This window comes from Diabrotica virgifera, chromosome 4 (genome assembly GCF_917563875.1).
Source record: "Diabrotica virgifera virgifera chromosome 4, PGI_DIABVI_V3a".
Classification (NCBI taxonomy): Eukaryota; Metazoa; Arthropoda; class Insecta; order Coleoptera; family Chrysomelidae; genus Diabrotica; species Diabrotica virgifera.
In genome coordinates, this window is record NC_065446.1 from 6,950,512 (window position 1) to 6,969,723 (window position 19,212).

The following is a 19,212-nucleotide window of genomic DNA, read 5'->3' on the forward strand; positions in this document are numbered from 1 at the left end:
ATCATATTGTAATTATACATTTGGATTAGGTTGAAATACAGTAGAGCGTCGATTATCCGAACTAATTGGGGGACATAGGTGTTCGGAAAACCGATTTGTTCGGATAATCGAACTACAATATATTGATACATATTTATAGTCATACATATTTATCCACAAGTGAATAAAAGTCATATTTATATACCTACATATTTATTTATATCTTGATAATGACAACTAGCAACTAAACAAAAAAGTGCAGTCTTTGCAACAACATAATTATTTTTGGATACAATATTTAAGAAAATTGAAGATACTTTAAGCGTCAATTACTAACGCTTGCTCAGTATTCGAGTGCGGGACGCGGGAGTCGATAGTTCGAATAAGCGGTCGTTGGGTTGATCGACGTTCGGATAATCGACGCTCTACTGTACATTTATTTTCTCAAGAATGGGGATTTTAGAGAGAAATCCCAAATTAGGTCCTATTTTTATTTTTAAATTATGATTTTTTTGGCGTAGATTTATTTATGTAGTAGGTATGTAATGCTTTGATTTACATACTTAATTTGATTACCAACAAAAGTTCTACCAATCTTCATCTAATATATTGTTTTCTTACTGTTTTGTTATATTTTAATATTTTCTTCCACAAAATTTAAACTACATAATTTAATTATATTCAAAACAACTGTCAAACAGTAAAACGTTCAGTTACCCTATTTTTCCACATGACAAATAATGTGGAATTGGACGAGTGAGTCTAGGCTTCGATAACGAATCAAAGCGCCCCGAAAGTCACGGGTTCGATTCCCGATGCAAGTTTTTATTTTTTTATGAATTTTATGATTGTAAGTATATTTGTTATAGAATTTTTTTTTCAGAAAATGCGTATTTAAAATTTTTGCCAACAATTATTATCGTTTAGAAATCATTTTTTCTTTGTGGCATTTTTCAATGTGTTTGTGTGCGTTTTATTCTTTTATTTTTTTAAATTTTTGGTATTGCCTTAAAAATCACATAATATGTAGTAGAAGTATAACTTCTTACGTGCGTACACAGTACACACACATTCTTTTTTAGGTACTGTTACCGTCACTAAACAACAACAAAAATGTTGTTGTTTATTTTAGTAGTATTTTGTATTTTGACAACGAAACCCGATTTGGACTTCGAAACGTTAATAAAATTATTTTTTCAATTTAATTATGGCTTATTTCCCATCTAAATAGTTAATGCTAAAATGATATATTTCCGGTCTTGCTGTATGGAGAAGAGTCCTGGACAATAACGGAAACATTAATGAAAAAGCTAGAGGAATTCGAAATGTGGGTGTACCGACCTATCCTCAAAATATCCTGGACGACTCACACTACCAACGTAGAGGTATTGCGCTGAGGGGAAAACAAAAATAAGAAATCTCTTTCACAATTAAGAAACGGAAACCAGAATACCTCGATCATATTATGAGACATGATAAATATCGTATACTGCAACTGACAATACAGAGTAAAATAGAGAGCAAACGTGGACCCAGAAGAAGAAGACACTCATGGCTTCAAAACTTACGCTAATGGTTTGGACTAACCTGCCAATGTCCGCAACGGACGAGGCACATGAAGAAGAAGAAGAATAATTTAAATGAGATATTCTTCTTCTTCTCACGGTACTTATCCGTTCCGGATGTTGGCGATCAGCATGGCTATCCTAACTTTGCTTGCTGCTATCCGGAATAGTCTGTTTGTCGACGTATTGAACCAGTTTCTCAGATTATGAAGCCAAGATATTCTTCTTCTCCCTGGCCCTCTCTTCACAAATACTAGGCCCTGAAGAATGAGTAGCGGCAATCTCTGTTCATTCCTCATAACATGGCCAAGATATTCTACTTTGCGCTGTTTGATAATAATGTGTGTTAATAATCTCATCCATTGCGCATTCGGACATCTTGGATTTTAAAGCACCCTAATATGTCTGTATAGATATTGGCATTGAAACCGATCCGGGCCGACCGTCACATGTAACACCGTTGCCGTATCCTCTATTTTTTCATACTATCACGTTACAATTTTTTGTGATATTATATTTGTGTGTGAAATGTATCATTTTTGTGTATTTTAGGTATGTTCTAATATGTTATGTATATATAGGTTTTTAATTGATTATTTTAAATCATTGTGACGTTTAACTTGCTAGAAACCTTGTAATATTGTGTACCTAATGTGTTAAAAGTAAGTAGTTTTGAAACAGCAATTAAGTAAAGTTTATTATGTTGTTTTTTTTCACCAATTTTGAAAAAATGTGAAAACATTGAATTGTCCACGTCCGTCTGTCCGTCCGTCCGTCTTGTCTGTCTGTTTGCAAACTCAACTCCCTCGTCATTATACCAGATAGAATGACAAGTGAGGTGTCAAATGAAAGCTTATCCAAGGATGGTACTAAAGTTGAGAAAGTTAACCTAGGCTGTCTGTCCGTCTGTCTGTCCGACCGCGTATATGCTTCCTTCGTCACTGTACCAGGTAGAATGATAAATGAGGTGTCAAATAAAAGCTTATAATCCAAGGATGGTACTAAAGATGAGAAGTTTGACATAGGCTGTCTGTCCGCCTGTCCGTCCGACCTGGTATAGTGACCATATTCGCGGACAGACAGACAGACGGACAGACAACCTAGGTCTAATTTCTTACCTTTAGTACTATCCTTGGATTATAAGCTTTAATTTGACACCTCATTTATCATTATACCTAGTATAATGACGGAGAAGTAAATGTTATTATTCTATTATTCTTGTAGGTATATTTCACATTGATTGAAATTATGAAAGAAATATATAGAAAACAGCATGGCAACACTGTGATGCACAAACATAAAAATGCAGCCACATTCAGCTGTGCCAGCTGTGCGTTACATAGGGTGTTTTAAAATCCAAGATGTCCGCGCATTCTACGTAAGACCTCAACATTAGTCACACGACCCATCCACGAAATTCTTAAAATGCGACTGTAATACCACATCTCGAATGCCTTGAGTTTTCTTAAAGAAGCTTTGGAAAGAGTCCAGGCTTCTACTCCGTATAATAATCTAGAAAATACAAAGGATCTGATAATAGAAATTTTGCTACCAAGTGGTAAAACGTGACTTTTGAAACGAGACTTCATCATTATGAACGCTGATCTCGCTTTTCCTATGCGTTGTTTTATTTCACTGAAGTGGTCCCATTGACTGTTTATGTTGGTACCAAGGTATGTGTAGCTGTCCACTCTGTCAATTGGTTCTTGGTTAACCAAAAGCCGTGTATGTAATGTATTTTGCTCTTACTAACTACCATTACTTTCTTTTTTTCGTATTGAAATTAAGTCCATGTTCACTACTTATATCTTATATGCGCGACATTATTCTTTGCAAATCATCTAGATTATCTGCAAAAACTACTGCGTCGTAGGCAGATCTAATGTTGTTTAGATCTATCATCTAATCCCGTTTCCTCAAAGATGGTTATGAGTATGAGTTTATCATGTTGTACTCTATCAAATGCCTTTTTGTAGTCGATAAAACAAATATATAGGTATGTCACAGTTGACATATCTGCACCTCTGCATAAGCACTTGCGACAGTCAATAGAATAGAGCCTCTCGGGTGCCTAAGGGCAAGGCATTGCGGAATCCAATCTTTGTCCATGATCTTGCTCTTCGCATTTTTTATATATTCTGCTGTGTATCACTTTTAAAAATCTTATAACTAAGTGGCTCATTAGGCTAATTATTATTCTGTCCTCGAATGTTGAAATGAGAAATGAAATGAAAATGTGAAATTTTCCGAGGAAAAAACTTCCCCTGTTAACATTCAATATGAAAACATTTATTGTAGTGATGCTGTTTTTCAATTACTTACGTATTTTACATTTATTAAATATTATATTCTATTTTTATAAATAATAACTCGATCTTCATTCTGAGAATTAGCATTATCCTTTTTTGGTCATTTAGATAGGCACTTCTTGTATTTCAAATGATTGCAAATTTCTTTAGTTTGAAATAAATATTTTTGAGCAGGTAAAGAATTACGAATTGCCGTCTGTAAATGCAATATTAAATAATAAACTATTTCCAAATGAATGAACGTTTAGTATCTATTAATGATTATTTCATTCATAGGAGATTCTGAACAATAGAAAGCTACAGAAATCTGAATTAAATCGATAATTTTTGATAATCTCCCGTCGTTAAGTATATTACGTCAGATGCCCTTCGTTGCTACGAAAAAATACATTCAGTGACATTAATGACAATTAATGTTTTAAAAATTATAAAAGTGATGACTTTCAATCGTCAAATATTTATAAAAACTGTGTGTTTAATGGTACTTACCAGAGGCGTGCGGTCCATGGAAGCGGGGGAAGCACCGCTTCCCTATTATATACTTCGATATAACAAAATATATTATTAACTAATATTTAATTATCAAAAATTTTCCCCAATCCCAGTAATCTACATATTATTACCTAGGCAATAGGCATTGAAAAATATTAAAAATTAATCGCATAGGAAGGAACTCAATATGCACTATGCACACAATTCAACTATTCGGTCCACCCCTGACAGAAGCGCATCTCAAAATCGCCGCTTGTCATGCAGTTGTCCCGTATAAAAATTGGTCAGGGTTCAATGACCGCACCCACTAGTCGCGCGAATTTTGGTACCCTGCAGAAGCGATTGTTCGATCGCCTTCCAAGAGTGGGATGCTCTGACTGTTACTGCTTCTAAGGGGTGCTTAGTCTGCTTAGGTACATACATTCGCTTAAAGAATATTTCGATTTAAATTGTTTGCAGAGATTTTTCCTTTTACTGATCTTTTATTTGACATTTTCCAGATGAAGTCAATTGACATTGCATTTTGTATAAGACAAATTGATGACTTTATTAATACGATAATTAAAAAACGAGAGCAGTTTAAAAATATTTGGGATAAAACTGAAAATATGGGGTTTGAACATGAACGAAAAAGAACGAAGATTGATAATGTCGACAACAGAGAGACCTTTTGATAACATTCTATAAAAAATGAATTTTCGCTTTCAAAATTTTAACGAATTAAAATTTGTAGAATTATATAATATATTCTTATTTAATATTTCTAATTATAATTCATCAAAATTTCCCACAGAGGAATTTATTTCACTACGATTAAATAATGAAAATATTTTGATATGCCAGCTTTGCATTATAAGTTAAGTGTTGTTTATGAAACAACTCACATTAGTGATAAAGATATACTCAGAAATCTGGGTATTTCTTATAACTACTGGTTTAAAAAAGTCCCTGTGTGAAGTGTCCAAGTTGTGTGAATTACTACAAACTATCCCAGTCACAAGTGCATCAGTTGAACGAAGTTTTTCAGTATTAAAATGCATTAAAAGTTTTACAAGAAATTCAACAAGCGAAGACAGACTTTACAAGTCCATTGAAAAAGACCGAATTCAACAATTATCAGAAGTTGATAGGAGAATAGAGCTCAAGTATAAATAAGTGTCATATTGTTGAAAGTTGTGTGTTGTGGAAAATGCCTTGGAATTAAAAAAAAACATTTAAATAGATCTCTTCTTTAGGAAACGAAGCCCGGAGCGAGAACTTAAGGTCTGAGCAAGCAATACACATCAATGATAGGTCACTATAGTCACTAGAAATAGCGGCAATAGAGTGCCTCACGCATTGATCGGGCTAGGATTTAGTGTGTGACTCCTTGTACCCAGGCCGTCTCACATAAGCACTTTGCTGATAGACAGCTCCTATAGCGTATCAGAGTGTTATCAGGTGGGAAGTGGCTCGACCCTCAACCCTTAAGAAAATATTTTTATATCCTTATTGAATCGCTTCCCCTTTAGAAAAATTCACCGCACGCCACTGGTAGTTACATAAATAAATTACAATAAAATTTTGGTTTTGAACAGTTTTATTCATGAAATAATCGCAACAAATTGCACTCGACCTCTGAAATTAATATAGAGTTTTTGCTCTTGTGACACATTGACATAATTAAAAACCAAAAAAATTAAAACTGTCAAAGTGTCACTCGGGAAAAATTCAATAATTTCAGAGCTCTTGTGCAATTACTACTGATAATTTACCCTTGACAGGTAAAGAAAGGATTAACAATTGTCGTCTGTAAATACAAAGTACGATTGAGATCGAGCTGTGCCGAGCGTAAGTTGCAATACGTGGCATCAATGCTGTGTCATTCAGAGAACTAAATTTAATAATAAAATATATCTACGTGCTGCCATCTATTCAAAGAATTGTTCAACGTTAGTTTACATAATCGCCACCTATTTTGACTGCGGCGTGCTAATACCCCTTTAAGGAATTATTTAAAATTAAGTATGGTAATTATGGATTTGATACAATAAAAAATATATTATTTTTTGCATGTGAAAAACTGAACAATTCCTACATATTTGAAAGTGTGATTTTAGTTCTATACAATATATTTACCTGTTTTGAAATAATTAAAACTCCTATTCGATATATCCCCTTGAACATAATTTGCCTTTGGTTCTGCGTTTCTGCAAGGGCTGGATTCCAAAAGATTCTGGAGTACTTTGGTACTGGTACTATAATGTGCCTGCGGAATTCTGCTATAATTCCTACTCGGACTGGTATCGAATAAATTTTGAGCGACCTTATCAATAAATGAGCTTGTGGGTGTAGAAGTAGTCGGAGAGAGTGATTTTTGAGGACTAACAGGTTGAAATACTGCTCTGGTGTCAAAGGGATCTAATGTAGGTTCGGGAGTAGCAAAGGCGGTTGTATTGTAGTAGGAAGGTGGCGAATTGTATGGAGGAGGAGCAAGTTCCATATTTTTAGGTGGAGATGACTCAGGCCAGATATCTTCTGAAAAATAATAAATATCTTTTTAAAATATATGATAGCTTACACATCTTTCCTAGTTTATTTATATTAAGTTAGAAAAAATTTACAACTTTTGTAAACATCAATTTTTATTATCTGGAATATCTTTTATCAGTTAGGCCTGGATCCCGCGTACCAGAATAGTTTTAATATAAAGCTGAAAATTTGTTAATAGCTTAACGGTGTCTAGTCGAACAAACTTTGATGTACGGGAACATTGGAACAGGGGAAGTTTTAATTGTGGAACAGGTTACAAGTTTCGAACGTCAGACTACGAAAACGTCCCATGTATTTTGTCGGACAGAACTTCAAATTGATTTGCTACCCTTTGAAACTTCTCCTGTTCCAGTGTTCCCATACATCAAAGTTAGTCCGACTAGACACCGTTAAGAGCACCAGAAGTCCCATTTAACGACAATGTTAACATTATGTCGCATAGCTCTGTAACCAAAGCAAGATACGTAATTTTTTTATTTTGAAACTAGTGGTATAGTTTAGTTCTGCGTAGATTTTTGTAAAGTTAGTGAAAGAGACATTTATTTTAAAAATTTTTAAAATACTCTTACAAAAAAATCCAAAAAAGTTTTATTTTTTATTATACTTGTTTTTTATATTATTTTATTTTTCAATAAAACTCTACGAGGGACTTGATATTATTTATCTATCTACAACTACTGTAAAAATTTGGACCTTTTATCATCTAAGGATATTTGACATCAAAAGTTAAAAAACCTAGTACATATTCGGGAAATCCCAAAAACATAAAACACTCTAATCGGCTATAAAGATAGCTACCGGTACTAGTGGCGTAAACATTGTTATAACTGTAATGGTATGTACATCGAAGTTTTCAATACATTCATGATTTTCTCAAATTTTTCCTTGTTTTCCATTTGTTACTTATGATAATGGATTACGTGCTACAAACTGATTCGATACACATTATATTTAACGTGATATAAATAAGAAGAAAATAAAAAAGATAAAAAAAAAACAGTAGAATTTCTTAAATTTAGTGAGTGGTCCGTTTTTATATTAAGAATTCTAAAAACTCTATACAGGGTGTTTCTAAATAAGTTTTAAATAAACTTTAAGTGTTTCTAAATAACTTTAAGGGGCAATTCTACAGGGTGTTGAAATTTTTCTTTCAAACTACTAATTTATTTATTGCTCTAAGACCGGTTGAGCTATGAAAATGAAATTTGGTGGGCTTTAAGAGGTAGTTATTGCGCATTTTTTGACATACAAATAAGAATTTTGTACTCATCATTGGCGCGCATACGGGTAATAGTCTGAATTTTTTAAAGAAAAAAATAGTATGTCACTGAAATATTTCAAATTAAAAATTATTTTTGTTATTATTATTAAGAGTCCTCGTTTAATTTATGATAAAGTACCTCTCTTGTCTTATTTTCATATGGTGCACCGTTTTTATGTAAAAAATTCACCTCTTAGCGCGTATTTTCATTTCATTAATACATTATCAAGAACTATCTAATACCGGGTGTCCACTTATATTTTCCCTTATTTTAACTGCCTATAACTTCTAAACGGCTTAAGATAGAAATATGCGGTTTTCACTGAAATGTTTTATTTTAGTAAAAGTTTTGTCTGAATGGATGGAATTTTTATATCGCTTTCAAATACGAAATAAAAAATGGCGGATATTTGAAAAAAACTTTGTTGACTTTTTTTTAATGGAACACCCAGTATAATCTTTTGTAAATTGAAAGAAAGGTCATTCACCTATCTAGCGATATAAAGTTTTTCAAAATCGGTTGTCAAATCACAGTAAATAATTTTTAAAATGAGAGGTGCAACGTGGATATCACATGGTATGTGATTTCCACAATGCATCTCTCATTTTAAAAATTAATTGCTCAGTCATTTGACAACCGATTTTAAAAAAAATTATATCGCTGGATAGATAAATGACCGTTTCTTCAAGTTTTTATGTAAATGACCATTTTTTATATCGAATTTAAATAAAAAATGGCGGATTTTTGAAAAAAAACGTTGTTGACTTTTTTTATTAAAACACCCAGTATATTTTTTTGTGTCTTGAAAAAACGGTCATTTACCTATCCAGCGATATAAAATTTTTTAAAATCGGTTGCCAAATGACTTGGCAATTAATTTTTAAAATGAGAGATGCAATGTGGAAATCACATAACATAATATCGTTTTGCTCAGTTATGTTATTTAGGTATGTATATCCACGTTGCACCTCTCATTTTAAAAATTAATTACTCAGTGATTTGACAACCGATTTTGAAAAACTTTATATCGCTGGATAGGTGAATGACCTTTCTTTCAACTTACAAAAAATATACTGGGCGTTCCATTAAAAAAAAGTCAACAAAGTTTTTTTCAAAAATCCGCCAATCTTTATTTCGTATTTGAAACCGATATAAAAAATTTAATCCATTCAGACAAAACTTTTACTAAAATAAAACATTTCAGCGAAAACAGCATATTTCTATCTTGAACCGTTTAGAAGTTATAGGCAGTTAAAATGGGGGAAAATATAAGTGGACACCAGGTACAATAATACTAAACTAGAACAATAACAGAAAATATCACTAATAAGATTTAAACTAGGCGCAAAGCTACAACAAATAAATGTTTAAAATGACCTCCTTCAGAGGAGACAGAAGAATTTTATATTCATCATTGGCGCACCGGGCACGCGTACGGTAATGGTCTGAATTTTTTAATGAAAAAATAGTACGCCACTAAGATATTTCAAATTAAAAGTCATTTTTGAATTCCTCGTTCAATGTACGACAAAAAATCTTTCTTGGCTTTTTTTCATATGAGGCGCCGTTTTTATGCAAAAAAATAAAACATTTTAACGTTTACAAAGTATTTGAAGTTTCTATGCATATGGAAACTACTTCGAATACTTTGTAAGCGTTAAGATGTATTATTTTTTTGTATAAAAACTACGCCTCATATGAAAAAAGGGCAAGATATATTTTTTGTCACAAATTATACGAAGCATTCAAAAAGGATTTTTAATTTAACATATCTCAGTGGCTCCTTAAAAAAAAGGTGTTATTCTTAAAAAAAAAATAGTCAGACCATTACCCGTACGAGCGCCAATGATGAATATAAAATTCTTCTGTCACCAGTGAAGGGGGTCAATTTGAACATTTGTTGTAACTTTGCGCCTAGTTGAAATCTTACTAGTGTTATTTTCTGTTATTGTTCTAGTTTAGTATCATTGTATTAGATCAGCGGTTCTCAACCTTTTGAGTCATGTACCACCTACAGTTCTTTTTATTATTTTTGGTACCACCTATATTTTTAGATTGTATTATGACTTACTAAGTACTACTATTTTAATTTTTTTTGTGTTTTGTGTATCACCGCAGATGATGATATGTACCACCAGTGGTACATGTGCCACAGATTGAGAACCGCTGTATTAGATAGTTCTTGATAATGTATTAATGAAATGAAAAATACGCGCTAAGATGTTTATTTTTTTACATAAAAACGGTGCATAAAAACGAAGCATGTTTATAGAGCAAACTGTCATTATTTTATTATGTACTCCTTAAAGTTTGTCATACATATTTAGAAACACCCTGTGTATCACTTACTACCCTACCTTGTTGAGGTACATCTATAGGCTCATCCAGCAAAGATACAGCTCGGGACTCCGGTCTGCTAGTGACTACTTCCTTCTTTCTTAGAACGGGAACATCTTCCGGTGATATATCAACCAAAACCCCTTCTCTACTTGTATCTATCTGTGGATCTGGCGGCCTCTGAGGCTTTTTTGATTTAAAGCTTTCTTGATTTGTTAATTTTTTATAATTGAACTGGTTCTCTAGGGGTCGTCGCAATGAACCATTTACTAGAAGAATTCAGAAAAAAATCAATTTATATTTTACTGTTTTCGGTATGTATTTAAGGGGATAAGCGCAAACTTTCGTCTCCAATGCTATTTAAATAAGAACAGATGAAATAGAGAATGTGGAAAAATCCCCTTACGAACAATTCACACATCCACCATTTCGGGTTGGGAAAAATTTTTCGAATAGAATCAAAGATCCAAACACCAGTTCTTAGAAATGTGTTTCGCCCTCTTCAACCTCTCTGGGCTTATCAATAAAGATGAGAGGTTGAATATCTTTAGACACATTCCAATCAAAAAACAACATTCGAGACCTAGACATAGAATTTGATTGGAATGTGTCTAAAGATATTCAACCTCTCATCTTTATTGATAAGCCCAGAGAGGTTGAAGAGGGCGAAACACATTTCTAAGAACTGGTGTTTGGATCTTTGATTCTATTCGAAAAATTTTTCCCAACCCGAAATGGTGGATGTGTGAATTGTTCGTAAGGGGATTTTTCCACATTCTCTATTTCATCTGTTTGATTTCGTACGAGTGGTCGTCAAACCATTAAGCTTGGATCTTTTGATCACTGAGTGTGTTTCAAGGATCTACATCTCATATTTAAATAAGGTTCATGTTTTTCGAATCTTGAGAAAACTAATAAGTATTTTTGAAAAATTTAAACCCTGAATGAAATATTACGTTATTACCGAGGGCCGAAAGTCACTAAAAACTTCTACAATGTTTTTTTAATAAGTTACAGGGGTGAAAAAAAAAAGAAAATTTAGTGTGATTTTTAATTTCAAATATCTCATCCAAAAGAAACTTTTTATTTATTCTAAGAGACTTTCGGCCCTCGGTAATAATTTAGTCTTTCATTCTGCGTTTAAATTTTTCAAAAATATTTATTAGTTTTTTTCAGGATTCGAAAAAATGAATACCATGTCAGTGGTGATATTTTCCAAACCGAACATACGCTATCTTTGACATACAACGCACTCAGTCGAACACAATGTGCTGACAAGACAGTGACAATTTTAAATATTTGACACGGCTTCAGCAAATACTATTGACTGTAATACATCCAACTCCCACAAAAATCTGGAAGCACGTTGCCACTAGCGCGCTAGCACCACTGTCGGCTTGAAGTGAAACTACGTTTTGAAAATGTAAAATTTGACGTAAACATTCAAATTTAATTTTATAAATTTTTGAATAAAGAGCTAATTTTACTAAATTACATTAAAATAAAAATAGTTCAAACACTTATACAAAAACAATAATAAAGCAATTTTATAAATGTAAGGTTAGATTGCTCTGGTTATCACCGCATACCACTAGATGGCGCTATATTGTTTGCTTCCTCAAATGTAATGGGAAATGTCAAGAGTTGTATGTATTACAATCAATATTATTTGGCTTCAGGAATACTTTGAGTTGTTTATTAAATAATATTGATAGTGTATTTGATAAATAATTGGTCTAAGACGTAAAATTAATTATACACGAGAGCTCTAAAATTATCGATTTGTATCCCGAGTGACACTTTGATAGTTTTAATTTCACGACCCGAAGGGGAGTAAAATTATGTCAAAGGGTAACGAGAGCAAAACAAATCGATAATTTTTAAGAGCTCGAGAGTAATTCGGTAGGATTATTTCATAAATAAAACTGTATTTTTTAAATAAAACCCTGAAAATTACACTACAAAACGGCCTTTATTGGGCTAACCAGAGAGATACCACATAACCAGAATGGGGGAGACACGTGTGGTCAAAATAGCAAGAGATTAATCACCAATCGGTAGAAGAAGTATCGGCTGACCGCGCAAAATATGGAGTGACAACCTTCTATAAAAGTATCAATCCGCCAATGAACAAGAATTGCTTATAAAGAGGAACAAGAAGAAGAATCAGAGAGATACAGTTTCTTGTCGCTTCCAACTATACATATCAAAAAAAGGTACTGAAAAAAGACCTCGAAAAGAACTGTATAGTCTAGTTGTTATCATTATACTTACAACAATTCTTTGAAGATTTCCTTCTATCACAGAGTTCAGGTAACGGTTTGGGTTGCCTCTGCAGACCCATGACGTCAGGGGGATCCATCGGGTTTTTCAGGTACATTTCATCGATATGAGAGGGGCTGCCCCATGATTCTCCGAATGCAGATCCATGACCGGTATGGATAAATGAATGTTTCAGAGGTTTGCTAAAAATATGCGAATATAATAACATCAGCGTAAACTGGTAGTATATTTTGCAATAAGGATAAAATTTTGTATTTTAGTAATTTTTTTATAAAAATAATTTGTTATTTGTTAAAATTGGTATGTAACCAATGTATTCGGTTTTGTAACCGCATGAATACTTTTTGCAAAAATACTAAAAACCTATATTTTCAGTAGTAATAGCCCGAGGAAATTGATAATTGTGCGAAAAATTTAATAACAGATTTCAAAACAGAGGTCCGGGATAATATGACAGAAAATACACCACTTTTATGTCACCAATTTATTTAATTATTGATAAATAATTACTTCCCTAAAATTTTAATTGAAAATTAAAGATTTTTTTGGGAAAACTCGTATTTTCCGAGGAACATTTTTGTTGAAGGAAATCGGAAAAAAATATCTCCGTGCAGAATTAATTTACTGTGAATTTTTTTTTGGGTGTTTTTAGTTTAAAGTTAAAATCATCGGAGTTACAGAGCAATAACTGAAAAAAAAAGAAGATTTCGTAGTCCTAATTTGTTTATATGTAAATAAAATAACACACTTTCTGCGAACTTGTCATACCCTATATTACTAATATATATGCAATCTTAAGATTCGATTCCAGCAATAAAATAGCTGGTAAATAACTTTTCCCAAAAATGGCGTTTTTTCGATAATTTACCCAGACTATCGACAAACATAGCATAGCCAATAAATCCTAAAAACGGGAGGGCCAACCCAAATTCTGAGCAGTGTCAAAATGACAAAGTAAATATCCCCAGTTGTAACTAATATCAAAATGAATGAGAATCGCTAGGGATTGCGACTGTCATGGAGTAGTTGCTTTTAAATTTCGACCTCGAAATGAATTAGAATCAAGCCCCATGATGGCCATATTTGTCTGCCACACACAGTAATTTCTTCTCTTCAATTTTAATCAATAAAATATTGTTATATAATTTTATGAGAAAAATTTAGAAAATTAATTTATGTTAAAGACCACGAGATCATAAATTTTCACCGCCCTGTGGGACAAATATTGTAAAATTTTTGGCCTAATATTATATTTTGGCCAAAATTTTTTGTAAAAAAACTATTTTGGCCAAATATTGTAGATAGTATAATTTAGTCATAAGCAGTGGTTCGCGGAAAGTGAAAATCGTTAAGTATTAATGATTCTATGAACGGACTTATACAAACGGTCGGATTAGAAAGTGCATGTTTTCACTTTGGAAGTGAACAATAGGACATTTATAAATGCTTCTTAGAAGGAAGGACGGTAAACACAATTGTTGAGTTTTAGAATATAGGTTTTTTATAGCATGTAGAAACACAAAAGTAATTTTGGTATCTCCTGGAATTTGACGAAACGGAAAAGTTGTATACAAAAATAATTTGTTCTTAAGAAATGGAAGTAGGAATGTAATGTGTAGAGAGGATGTTTTTTGGCGAGAGAGACGGATGGAGGGAGAATGGAGTGTTTGAGTCTGCGTTTGAGGAGAAAAAAAGTTTCACTGTGTAATGGAGATCTGGAGAGAGCAGTCCAGTTTTTGAAAAGTAAGAAGTCTGTGTAAAGTGGTGAATTTGGTGGCCGTGTAAGCAGAATCGTGTTGAAACGAAATCGTTGATCGAGTTGAGAAGTTAAATCTCCTTGTGTCCGAAGAGATTTCTGTTTCTGTCTGGAACGAGTAGCCGGTTGGTATCAATTTGCACAAGATATCGAGCAGGGAGAAAACTGAGGAGAGATTTGGGGCAAGTGCTGTTGTTTGTTTGTGAAGCAGTTTTGACGAGAAGGATCGTTCGCAGCATCCGAGGAGCATGTGCGGGAGAATCGAGGACTACACAATCCACGAGAAGAAGTAAAGAAGAGAAAAAGGTTAGTCAGACTATTTGTGAAACGGAAAGAGTTGTTTTATATCACATACCATATTTGGTTAATTTTTATTTAACAGTTCTACAGCATAATTTAGTCATTCATAAATTCAAAGAAGAAATAAGTAATCTATTCAAAAGGTGAAAAGTAAATTTTGTTTTTGTTTATACAATAGTAAGAACAGTCTAACGAATTATTTAAATGAAAATTTTGTTAAAAAAAGAAAAGGAGATTTTTGTTAGATAAGAAATAGTTGCAACAAAATCGAGTTTTAGCATACATTTAAATCTTTTATTTATGGTATATTGGATAAATAAATAATATTTTTAACATTTATATGACATTGAGTGTGTTTAATTTCCCTGTTTTGTCCTGGATGGAGTAAGCAACTAGAGATACCAGAAGCCACAAACCAAAGGTAATACATTAAAATAAATTAGCCCTGAGAATAAATTTTATTGAAAAGTTTTATTTAATTTTGGTTTTGTTTTCCATAACCAAAGGTAATACATTAAAATAAATTAGCCCTGAGAATAAATTTTATTGAAAAGTTTTATTTAATTTTGGTTTTGTTTTCCATAAGTAGTAATTCAAATAATTAATTAATTAATCAAAATAAGAATATGTATGCTGATCAATCTCATAACAGAGAGAAAATACAGAGCAATATATGCAATCTTAAGATTCGATTCCAGCAATAAAATAGCTGATAAATAACTTTTCCCAAAAATGGCATATTTCGATAATTTACCCAGACTATCAACAAACGTAGCATAGCCAATAAATCCAACCCAAATTCTGAGCAGTGTCAAAATGATAAATTAAATATCCCCAGTTGTAACTAATATCAAAATGAATGAGAATCGCTAGGGATTGCGACTGTCATGAAGTAGTCGTTTTTAAATTTCGACCTCGAAATGAATTAGAATCAGGCCCCATGATGGTCATATTTGTCTGCCACACACAGTTATTTCTTTTCTTCAATTTTAATCAATAAAATATACACCTAAGCTTTACCTAATATCCTCCGATTGTTTCGGCCTCATCGGGTCCACCAAACATCTGGGTACCAGTCCAATTTCAAACGTCTGTTGATGTTGGCCCTTCCACCAGTACAGCTCAGCACTACCATCTATAATGGCAATTTCATCTCCCTCTTCAAATTTTAGTTTGCCAGGTTCTTCTTGTCGGCCCATGGCTTTCATTACTGGAGTCATATTCTTTCGAAAGAAATCCTTGAGCGAAGCGAAGGTGGGACGATCTTGAGGATTTTTCGCCCAGCAGCGGAGAAGAATTGCGTAAATTGGTGGTGGACATGCTTCGGGAGCTGATAGTCGTTCGTTTTCTTTTTCTATCTTGCGCAGGATCTCAGAACCTGAAAATGAGTTAAACGACATGAAAATGAGTTAAGTATTATGATAATAATTATCGTGTTTTTTGATCGGTCTATAAGTATTCTTCCAATATATCTGCTTTTCCGTATGCGTTTATTTACCTTTATTACTTCTTAAAAAGAGGTAAAAGAAGAGGTAAAAGGAGTAATAAAGGTAAATAATAAACGCATATAGCCCGATCAGGAAACACAAAATTTTACGAAAACTTCCAAAAAAATAAAGGAAGGATGAACATTTGGAAATAGGTAGTTGAAATTGTCTATTATTATATAAGAAAAAGTTTACAATTCTACACCCCCTCCATTTTACAAAAATTGGGAAATACGGGGTGAAAAATATTTTCTCGTGAGTGAAAAAATATACGTTCAAAATAGGCCCGGAATTGGATAAAATGACTAATTCTAAGCAACTTTTGTTCTATAGAGTTTTTTCACTAAGTCAATACTTTTCGAGTTATTTGCGAGTAAATATGTTCATTTTTAACAAAAAAAATGTTTATCGACGGTTTTTCGCAGATAACTCAAAAAGTAAGTACTATAGCGAAAAAAAAATCATCATCATCATTCTCTTTACCTTATCCCTATGCGGGATCGGCTTCCCTAATTGCATCTCTCCACACAATTCTATCTTGGGTCATATCAATGTTAATCCCCTTTACCAACATGTCCTAGTCCATTCTTTCATGGTTTTTGCTCTAAATTTTAAAGAACCGCTTGGATTGACATGAAATTTGGCATACGTATAGCTTACATGTCAAAGAAAAAAAAAGATATTGTGCCGATGTGTGCTTTTGCCCTGGGGGTGACTCTCACCCCCTCTTGGGGGTGAAAAAATATATGTCCAAAATAAGTCTGGAAATGGGTAAACTAACTAATTTTAAGTAACTTTTGTTCTATAGAGCTTTTTCGCCAAGTCAACACTTTTCGAGTTATTTGCGAGTGAATATATTCATTTTTCAACAAAATAACCACATTTTTAGACGGTTTTTCGCAAATAACTCAAAAAGTAAGTATTTTGTCGAAAAAAACGTTCTCAGCAAAAATATAGCCTATAAAAAAGTAAAAACAATAGTGTATGCGTTACGTCTCTGGATCTCGCAAAACCAGAGTTATAGCCAATGAAAAATAGATTCATATTCACCAAATTTCAAATAGAATATTTCGACGTGAAATATCCAAAAAATTAAGCACTTTTTGGGGAAAACCCATTATGACCTTTTTAAAGTGTAAAAAGCTTTATTTTTGTTTTGACAATAAGTTTCTAGCATTAAACTTAAGCAAGTTACGCTCAAAATAAAGTTGGTCCCTTTTGTTATTGCAAAAAAATCGGGAAGACCACCCCCTAATTAGCAACTTAAATGAAATTAATCGTTACCGCTCCACAAATTATTTTACTTATGTTGTGTTTATATGATCTGCTGTAAGTTTCATCGATTCAAACTGCTTATTTTTGAAAAAATTTGGTTTAAAAGTAAAAATTTTAAAAATTTAAATTTTGAAAAATATGCTTCTTTTCAAAATAACTTAAAAATTGTTAGAGATACCAAAAATCTCGAAAAACAAAAAAAGTCAGATTTGCTTTTCTGAATATGAAGTATTTTTTTGTTTTTCTGTTAGACAAAAAATGATTAAGATTTGGTGTTTCTAAATTTGCATAAACTCGTGATAAGTGACTCGTTCAACCCCTTTTAACTACAGCCCTTTCAATAATAAGGACTTTGAACCGATGAAACTTACAGATCATATAAACAATATATGCACGAGTCAAGAAACTTGTGAAGTCGTAACGATTAAGTTCATTTAAGATACTAATTAGGGGGTGTTTTTCGCGATTTTTTTACCAAAACCAAAAGGGACTAACTCTATTTTGAGCGTAACTTGTTTAATTTTGATGCTAGAAATTTTTTTTATAAAACAAAAATGAAGCTTTTTTTAAACGCTTTAAATAAGTTGTAATGAGTTCTCCCCGAAATGTGCTTGACGAAAGTTGACGAAAATAAACCTATTTTTCATTAGCTATAACTCTGCTTCTACTAGGTGTAGAGAGTGATATATACACCATTTTTTTAAATTTCTTACAGGCTATATTTTTGCTACGAATACTTTTTCGACAAAATACTTACTATTTGAGTTATTTGCGAAAAACCGTCTAAAAGCGTGGTTATTTTGTTGAAAAAATGAACATATTCCCTGCCAAATAACTCGAAAAGTATTGACTTAGTGAAAAAACTCTATCGAATAAAAGTTACTTAAAATTAGCCAATTTATCCATTTCCTGACTTTCTTTGGACGAACATTTTTTCACCTCCAAAAGGGGGTGAAAACCACCCCCAAGGCAAAAGCACATATCGGCACAATATCACTTTTTTTGTTTGACTTGTTAGCTATGTGTATGCCAAATTTCATGTCAATCCAAGCGGTTCTTTAAAATTTAGAGGTTTTGCAATATTTTACCGTTAAAGAACGGACTAGTCCTGCCTTATCGTCTCCCCCCAGGTCTAATAATATTCCTAATATAAATATAGCTTATAAAAAATTTAAAAAAAAATGGTGTACGCGTGAGGTCTGCAGACCCAGTATAAGCAGAGTTGTAGCTAATGGAAAGTAGGTTCTTCTTCGTCAAATTCCAAATCGAATATTTCAATGTGAAATATCCAAAAAACAGCACTCTTCGGGGAAAATTCATTTCAACTTTTTAAAGTGTTTAAAAAAGGTTTATTTTTGTTTTTTAAAAAACTTTCTAACATTAAAAATAAGTGAGTTACGCTCAAAATATTGTTGGTCCCTTTTATTTTTTGCTACAAAAATCGCGAAAATCACCCCCTAACTAGCTTTCCAAATAAAGTTAATGGTAACCGCTTCACAAGTTACTTTACTTATGTATTGTTTATATTATCTATAAGTTTGATTGGTTCAAAGTGCTCAGTTTTGAAAAAAATTGGGTTTAAAATAAAAAATTTTTTTAATTTTGAAAAAAAAAATGGAATTGTTCATGGAATTA

The 19,212-nt window shown here is 32.6% G+C and overlaps 1 protein-coding gene across 1 annotated transcript in view; it reads right to left on the reverse strand.

Annotated features, from left to right (window-relative positions):
- LOC126882893 (activated Cdc42 kinase Ack) overlaps nucleotides 1-19,212 on the reverse strand; it is an 88,374-nt gene that overhangs the window by 37,870 nt on the left and 31,292 nt on the right. The window contains exons 7-10 of the mRNA XM_050647958.1: nucleotides 15,836-16,193; nucleotides 12,751-12,941; nucleotides 10,497-10,745; nucleotides 6,464-6,862 (exon numbers count right to left, since the gene is read on the reverse strand). Of these exons, the coding sequence (XP_050503915.1) occupies nucleotides 6,464-6,862; nucleotides 10,497-10,745; nucleotides 12,751-12,941; nucleotides 15,836-16,193 (1,197 nt within the window). The remainder of the gene's footprint in view (nucleotides 1-6,463; nucleotides 6,863-10,496; nucleotides 10,746-12,750; nucleotides 12,942-15,835; nucleotides 16,194-19,212) is intronic.